This window comes from Maylandia zebra, linkage group LG19 (genome assembly GCF_041146795.1).
Source record: "Maylandia zebra isolate NMK-2024a linkage group LG19, Mzebra_GT3a, whole genome shotgun sequence".
In the NCBI taxonomy this organism is placed as follows: domain Eukaryota; kingdom Metazoa; phylum Chordata; class Actinopteri; order Cichliformes; family Cichlidae; genus Maylandia; species Maylandia zebra.
The window spans coordinates 25,902,906-25,911,032 of record NC_135185.1 but is presented as its reverse complement, the minus strand read 5'-3'; the positions used below and the strand labels follow the sequence as shown (position 1 = coordinate 25,911,032).

The 8,127-nt window shown below is 39.3% G+C and overlaps 1 protein-coding gene across 2 annotated transcripts; it reads left to right on the top strand.

Moving 5' to 3' along the window:
• Positions 1-210: 210 nt before the first annotated feature.
• On the top strand, positions 211-7,391 carry wars1 (tryptophanyl-tRNA synthetase 1). 2 transcript variants are annotated; one of them, XM_004540451.2, is made up of 11 exons: positions 211-353; positions 672-788; positions 4,308-4,524; positions 4,638-4,746; positions 4,945-5,064; positions 5,248-5,430; positions 5,606-5,706; positions 5,824-5,936; positions 6,037-6,210; positions 6,293-6,433; positions 6,529-7,391. In XM_004540451.2, exons 2-11 carry the CDS (start codon positions 675-677, stop codon positions 6,685-6,687), a joined length of 1,431 nt encoding a protein of 476 aa, XP_004540508.1. In that variant the 5' UTR covers positions 211-353; positions 672-674; the 3' UTR covers positions 6,688-7,391. The 2 variants fall into 2 exon arrangements, with proteins under 2 accessions (XP_004540508.1, XP_004540509.1); XM_004540452.3 differs by having other exon boundaries at positions 216-353; positions 675-788.
• Positions 7,392-8,127: the final 736 nt, after the last annotated feature.

The window sequence follows — 8,127 nt, the reverse complement described above, 5'->3', positions numbered from 1 at the left end:
GTTACCGTTTGCCAATTGAAATAATACGCTCACTTAAATTAAAAGCTCTTATTTTGAAAAAGCCGGATCTGAAGCGACTCCCTCTGTCTTCCGACGTATTATATTTCTGTACATTTAGTTAAACTCGTGGATTTCGTAGGAAATCGAACTGAAAATTATATATCAAAATTTATATGTGTAATATTCACGTAAGCGAATTCCCAAAGTAGTACTTTTTTTCTGGTGGGTTAATTCGCCGCGGAACCAATGAATAAGGTCGTTTGCCTGGGAAGACTTTCACCCAAACACTACATCACACAGGCTGATGCAAGTTGAATGAGTGAGCTGTCAACTGCGTGTGAAGAATACTGACGGTATACCGACTTGTCACTATATTTAATCAGAAATATAATGAGCTGGATATATGATACATGACTATATAAATTATTAAACATGACAGCATGAGCTAAGTGTAGTTTGTGTTTAGTATAGGACGATTAGCTAGCACTACCAGCTCTGCTGTTATTTTCGCATATGGCAGTTAACTCAGGTGCTGTTTAAGTATATACACACATTCTGTAGAAGATAATTGGATTAGGTATAAAACTGATCCTTGTCAGAACATGTAACATTCGTTTATGACATGTATATTTGGATATGAACTATTTTTCACTTCATATTTTGCTGTGAAGAAGATGACAGACTGTCAAGGCGATGGCGAAGGAACCATGAGTCCCATGGAGCTTTTCGAGAAACTGAATGCTCAAGGAGAGAAAGTCAGATCCTTGAAATCAGCTAAAGCAGAGAAAGTGAGTTTTTCGAGATTTACATTTCTATCACTGTGCAAATGCAAATTGTAATTTCAGATTCACAGAAGGGGTGAACAGATGATTTTCCTGAACACTCTTTTCTATCGTGACACACAGTGATCATCAACAACATTAAAGTTACTCGCCACTAGGGCTGCCACGATTAGTCGACTAGTCACGATTACGTTGACTATCAAAACCGTCGATGACTGATTTAATAGTCGATGCGTCGTTTGAAGCTTTGTAAGATCACAAAAGACGCAGGAATAAGTAGTAGGATTTAAGAGTGTAATACCGGACTGAAACAGAAGATGGCAGCACTGCATGTACAAGGATGCCAGCTGCCGTTAAACCCCGAAGAAGAAGAAGTAGCTCTGTCCCAGAATTCATAGCGCAGCCCAGCCCAGCTCAGTTTCCAACAATGGCGGCAGCTAGTTAGTTTTGATATTAGTCTTATTATTCTTTCTGTGTCACAAAATAAACGTTTAACATATTTTCAGAATGTAGCTGTGTGAACCTCAAATATCTGCTCAGTTTATCAAGACACCACATATTTTCAAAAGCACTCCGACGTTTTCGGAGACGTCTGTTACCCACTAGCTCGATAGCTAGCCGGGGGCAAGGCTCACTGGAGCCCATGAGAGCACCGGACTCCCGGCAAATCGTTTTCAAACCCACTGCTGTCTTTCGCTACTCAGGTTAAACATATATAAGTCACTTAGATAACTTACAAATGTTATTGTTTGGCTTTTTTTAGTATTTTATTTGTTCCTGAGTAAATCGGTTTGGTTGAGATTAAAGTTATAGTTTTTACACAGTCTTTGCAAGCTCCTTTGACCAGCTGAATAAACGTCAAGCAGACAACTGAGCATGAGATGCTCGAGAATATACTCCGGTGTCCTGTTATATTTTAGATAGCAAGGAGTTTATTAAACTTCACCGAAACAATCTGCAAATGTCATTAACATTTAATAAACTATCATCTTGTCTTTATTTTTAGTTAGCACATATCTTAAACACTTAAAGCTGTAAGCTAATGATAGTCAGTGTTGGGAAGGTTACTTTTAAAATGTATTCCATTACAGAATACAGAATACATGCCCCAAAATGTATTCTGTAACGTATTCCGTTACGTTACTCAATGACAGTAACGTATTCTGAATACTTTGGATTACTTAATATATTATCATGCTTTTTACAACAACGTGAATGTACTATTGCTGTGTGATTTATTACTATTACTGAAGGTCCGCGACTCCGAACTGTAGTAAAGGGACCTCTGGCTAATACAGCGGGGTCCCTGTCGGCTTGTAGCCGAAAAATAGCTTTACTTTGTTGTGTGGGTCAACTTTTCTTGCGAGAGACAGAGAGAGGCGTTGAAAGACTGCTCCAACGCAACTTATTGTTTTCGGAGGAAAACACGAACACGGTGTACAGTCGAGTCTTAATAGCTTACTTACAACTGGGCTCATCAGGCACTCTTCTTGGCTGCAGTGGTTATTATTATATTTACATGCTTCCAGCTCCCGTTTTTCCTCGATGACAACTCGTACCTTTCCACTCCCCTTTTTCTCCCTCCTCGCGCTCACAGACCCATAATGTGTATGGCAGTCCATTCTCCCTGCAACACGGACTACACTGCCCATGATGCTACATTCTTTAGAGCATTGTAGCATTCTGCCTGTTAGCTTAGCACAACAACAACAGCAACGAAAAGGCGCTCTCTCACCCAGGAAACACACAGTCGCAGAGAGAGAGAGAGAGCGGCGCCCTGTAACCATGGCAACCGTAACGCTGCCGCCTGGAACAACAGAACGTAGCTGTCAAACAAAACCCAAACAGTCCTGACCCGCGACAAAATGAAACAGGAAAGTACCGCAGTGTAATCCATTTATTTCAACAAAGTAACTGTATTCTGAATACCACCTTTTTAAACGGTAACTGTAACGGAATACAGTTACTCATATTTTGTATTTTAAATACGTAACGGCGGTACATGTATTCCGTTACTCCCCAACACTGATGATAGTTATATAAGAGCAGATGCATGCTGGTGCAATAAGCTGTATGTTTTACGTCCAATGGATGCATGATCTGATTAGTCGACTAATTGCAAAAATATCCGGTGACTAGTCGACTATCAAAATAATCATTTGTGGCAGCCCTACTCACCACACTGGTCATCATTGATCATTGTATTACTATGAAAATTTTGACTGGTATTCATGTGGAATGGATGTTACTTTGACATGTGCCACCGTTACACCACCATGGCAATGGCACTATTTGACCACTCCAATGAGCATTGAGGGTCCATTCAAAAATATTATGATAGACTGCACATTAAATCCTCAGAGGTCTGGTGTCCATGCCTGTTTTGGCAGCAAAGGGAGGACCTCCTCCTGATGGGTGTATTGTAATTACATGTACTGTAATTCTGACATTGCTCCTCATTTGCTAACAGTGGATATGTACAAATTTGTGCATAAATCATGCATATGAATGAACATTTCACAAACAAATTGGTGACATATCAATATTTTTATACCTGAAGTCGTCCACACTTACAGAAGAAATTAGAAGTCCCACTCACTTCACGAACACACAAATGGAAACCTGGTCTTTAAAATGACTACTGCCACCAATAATAATAATCATACTAAATAATAATAATAATGTCTTGTTATTATTAATATTATTGTTGTTAGTGTTGTTGCCTGTCGACCATTGTTTACAGTTTTCCAAAGCAACATGAGCCACACAATACACAGAATTATTATTGCATTTTTTTTAATTCCATGTAAAGAAAACTATAGTTATGGAAAGCTGTAGGCTTTAACCTTTTAAACATTTCCAAATAATTTTATCTTTCATTAAAAAAACAACTTATATCAATGTTGGATGTCATCAATTATATCCTAATTCCTTGGCATCCCATGGATGCTGGAGAATCAGGAGAGTTTGTTTTTATGTGGGTTTTTGTTTTTGTTTTTTAATTGCAATTAATTTCTCATCTAGGGCTGAAAGATCACATGCTCCTTGTCCTCCACCTTTTTTCTTCTTTTTGTTGAAGTCCGTTTTCATATCAGTCCAAACTTTCTTTTTAACAACTTGAGCGTCTGGCTTTCTCCTCGGACTTCGGAAATCGTCTTTTACAGTCTGACTTTGTCCTTCTTTTTTGCTTTAGTAATGCAGACATCTTTCTCTCACTCTCTCCACTTCACCTTCAGGTATACATGCTTCCTCAGATAGAGAAATCAGGTGTTGCTGCATGTAGATTCCAGGCAGTAAACATGAGACAGTTGATTTAGAAGGAATCTTATTTACTGACTTACGCAGAGCAGTAAGAAAAAAATTGGCCAGTGTGTACATGCTATAAATGCAACACTGATTCAACAGAATAAGAAGGGGTCACACACACATATTAATACAAAAAAACCATTGTTTCTACAACAGTTTGTCACTGTGTCATTTCTATTGGGATATCTATCATCTAATACAATTGTTTTGTTTCCCCAGGCTGAAATCGATGCTGCTGTCCAGCTGCTGCTAAAGTTGAAAGTGGACTATAAACAGATGACGGGCCAAGATTATAAGGCAGGATGTCCACCTTCAGAAAACCTGATTGTGTCAAACAATGGGCCTGCAGCAGATGACTGTGATGGAGAAGACTTAGTTGACCCGTGGAATGTTTCTGCTTCCAGCACCAAAGGAGTAGATTATGATAAACTCATAGGTGGGTTTTTCAATGAGCTTTAATTCTTCACTTCAAGAGCTGTACTTCACTAATACATTAATATGAGGTAATTTAAGCTGAATAACTGGTGAATGTGTGATGTCACTCCCTAGTGAGGTTTGGCAGCAGTAAAATTGACAAGGAGCTGTTGGAAAGAATAGAAAAAGTCTCGGGACAGAGAGCCCATCACTTCCTAAGAAGAGGAATCTTCTTCTCACACAGGTCAGCTTTCCATGGGTTTTGTTGTTTCTAATTTACCAACTTTTGTTGAAAAGATGGTCTTGTAAATGATTATATGGCACGTCATCAGTAATGTTGAATCATGGTTAATGTTTACTTGCTATTCCAAATGAAAACATAAAGATAGGAGTGTATTGAGAACACACATTGATAATTCCTTCCTATTACTGTTTCTGCCAGAGATATGCATCAGATCTTAGATGCGTATGAAAAGCACAAGTCCTTCTACCTTTACACCGGCAGAGGTCCGTCCTCAGAGGCCATGCACGTTGGTCACCTCATCCCTTTCATCTTTACCAAGTGAGTTCTACCTCTTAATTCTGTGATGTCAATGAAATTTAAAGCATTAAGTGGCTCTGTGACATCTCTCAGCCTGATCGCAATATTGTGTTCAATATCTAAAATTATTGATTCCATGCTCAGTGAATTTTACGTTTAGACTTTTAGACTAAGTTCAAACTGAAGGTAGTGTCCTCATTCCAGATGGCTTCAGGATGTGTTTGACATCCCCCTCGTGGTCCAGATGACCGATGACGAGAAATACCTGTGGAAAGATCTCACACTTGAGGAATGTCATCGCTTCACTGTGGAAAATGCCAAGGATATCATCGCCTGTGGCTTTGATGTCAACAAGACCTTCATCTTCTCAGACCTTGACTACATGGGGTAAAATATGCCAAGAGACTATCTTTATATGTTTATCTGGTAGACCTTGGTGTTGACATTACTGTTTCAAAACAACTAAAAAAATAAAGAACTGTGTGTGTATAGATCCATATTTTTTCCAATTCAGATGAATAGAAATGTTTTGATTCTCATTTCAATGTATTATATTCTGCAGTGCATCACCTCAGTTCTACAGAAATGTGGTAAAGGTCCAGAAGCATGTGACATTTAACCAGGTTAAAGGCATTTTTGGCTTCACAGACAGCGACTGCATTGGTAAAATGACTGAAATTATGTCATCTAATCATTTATTTTACTTATAAGTGTGATTGTGTGATAACTTCTTGGTATGTAATGGTATGTTTTTGTTTTGGGGGTTTTTAATACGTCCAGGAAAGATCAGTTTTCCAGCCATCCAGGCAGCTCCGTCCTTCAGTAGCTCATTCCCGCAGATATTCGGCGGCAAAAAAGATGTGCCGTGTCTTATCCCCTGTGCCATAGACCAGGTCAAGACGCCATTAAATCAATACGTAGCAACCCGTAATGTACAGTGGTGTTCACAGTATGCAGTTATTTATGTTCTTATCCGTCTTCTCACATTCTCAGGACCCCTACTTCAGAATGACCCGTGATGTCGCTCCAAGGATCGGCCTCCTCAAACCAGCCCTGCTGCACTCCACTTTCTTCCCTGCCCTGCAGGGGGCGCAGACTAAGATGAGCGCCAGCGACCCCAACTCATCTATCTTCCTCACTGACACACCCAAACAGATCAAAAATAAGGTGCTGCTCTTTACTCTTATTCAGATTCAAAATATCTGTGTTTGCTGTCTGATTTACTCTGACCTGTAATAATTTGTCGCAGATCAACAAACACGCATTTTCGGGAGGAAAAGATACCGTGGAAGAGCACAGAAAGTATGGTGGCAACACAGAGGTAGATGTCTCTTTCTTGTATCTGACCTTCTTCCTGGAGGATGATGAAAAGCTGGAGAAGATAAAAGAGGTGAGGAAGTAGAATCTGAACTGTTTGTCAGTCCCTCCTTCCCTCATCCTCTTATTTCCCCTCTGCCTGTACTCATTCAATCTCTTCTTTTGCAGGACTACACAAGTGGGGCTCTATTAACAGGAGAGCTGAAGAAGATTTTGATTGAGACTCTGCAGCCAATGATTGCCCAGCATCAAGAGAGGCGAAAACAAGTCACAGATGAGATGGTGCAGCAGTTCATGACACCCAGGCCTTTAAATTATAAGTTCTAGCTTGCTTGGGCATGAGCAGTCAGGGTTCACCATGTGGTTAAGCTCAGTATAAGAACAAAAAAAGAATCCCGCTTTATTTCCATTTGAAGTCTTTTTAATGGGAAAGAAGGACAATTTCTCTTACAGTTTACACCCAAACTGGAAGTGCAAAAAAAGAAAGAAAAATCGTAAATAATAAATATAAATCACTGGAGTGATGAAATGCCTCTCTGTGTCAAACTAAGCATGGCATTGCCTGCACCTTCATGCCAATTCCCAGTTGATTATTGACTTCCAGCAGTACCAAATGTACCCATTTATTTTCACAATGTGTTACAGCTCTCTCAGGACTGGAAGACAATAAAAGCAGAGTACTAACACATATCTCTAAAAACCAAACTAATATAATCAGTTAAGATATACATCCACTTTGTCTTTATTTACTTAAAAACAGCCTTCTGAATAATAATTGTAACTGTGTGATTATCAAAAGCAGTTGTGTTGTAACTTGTAATCAGGATCAGCCAGCATGTGAGGTGTATTATAAAAAGTCTGTCTTATAAATACACCTCAGTTTGAACATACATCACATGTAGGATGTCAGTGTCTCAGTCATGAGAACAAAAGCAAATGGTTTGTTGTTATCAGCAAGAGGAACATCAGTCAAGGAAGGTAGAAAATCTTCAGCTTATTCTCACACAAAAAAATTAAACGTCTTAACAACAGCATCTTTTGAAATAATTTTTTATTTGAAAATGTTTTAATTAGAAGTAAAGCCATGATTTTTGCTTTTGTTTACTGAATTACGCTCACTGCCTACTTCATTAGGTAGGCATCTTCGCAATTTCCTATTAACACAAATACCCAATCAGCCAATCGCATGGCAGCAACTCAATTCATTTAGAAATGCATACATGGCCAAGAAGACCTGTTGAAGTTCAAACTAAGCATAACCAAGAGAGGGAAAGGTAATTCAAGTGACTTAGTTGTTGGTGCCAAGTGGGCTGATCTATGTATCTCAGCAACTGTTGATCTGTTGGTATTTTCCCCCACAACTATCCAAGGTTTACTGGGAATTATATCCTGTGTGCCAATGCCTTGTTGATGGAAGAGGTCAAAGGAGAATGGTCAGGCTGCTATGGGTTGATAGGAAGGCAACAGTAATTCAAATAATAACTAGCTACAATCAAGGGATGCAGAATAATATCTCTGAATGCACCAAGCAGACAGGCTACAGCAGCTACAGCATTTGTCTCAAACCAGCAGGAACAGGAAACGGGAAACTGAGGCTACTATTCACACAGGCTTGTATTGGACAATACAAGGCTGGAAAAACATCTGTTTTGAATCTCAATTTCTGCCGTTTCACTCAAATGGTAGATTGAGAACTTGTGAAAGCATGGATTCACCCTGCCTTTTATCAGTGGATCAGGCTGCTAGTTGTGGTGTAATGATGTGGGG

Coding starts and splice junctions, on each gene's coding strand:
- wars1 (XM_004540451.2), top strand. CDS start 675: ATGACAGACTGTCAAGGCGATGGCGAAGGAACCATGAGTCCCATGGAG. Junction 789..4,307: donor AATCAGCTAAAGCAGAGAAA/GTGAGTTTTTCG, acceptor TTGTTTCCCCAG/GCTGAAATCGATGCTGCTGT. Junction 5,707..5,823: donor CACAGACAGCGACTGCATTG/GTAAAATGACTG, acceptor TAATACGTCCAG/GAAAGATCAGTTTTCCAGCC.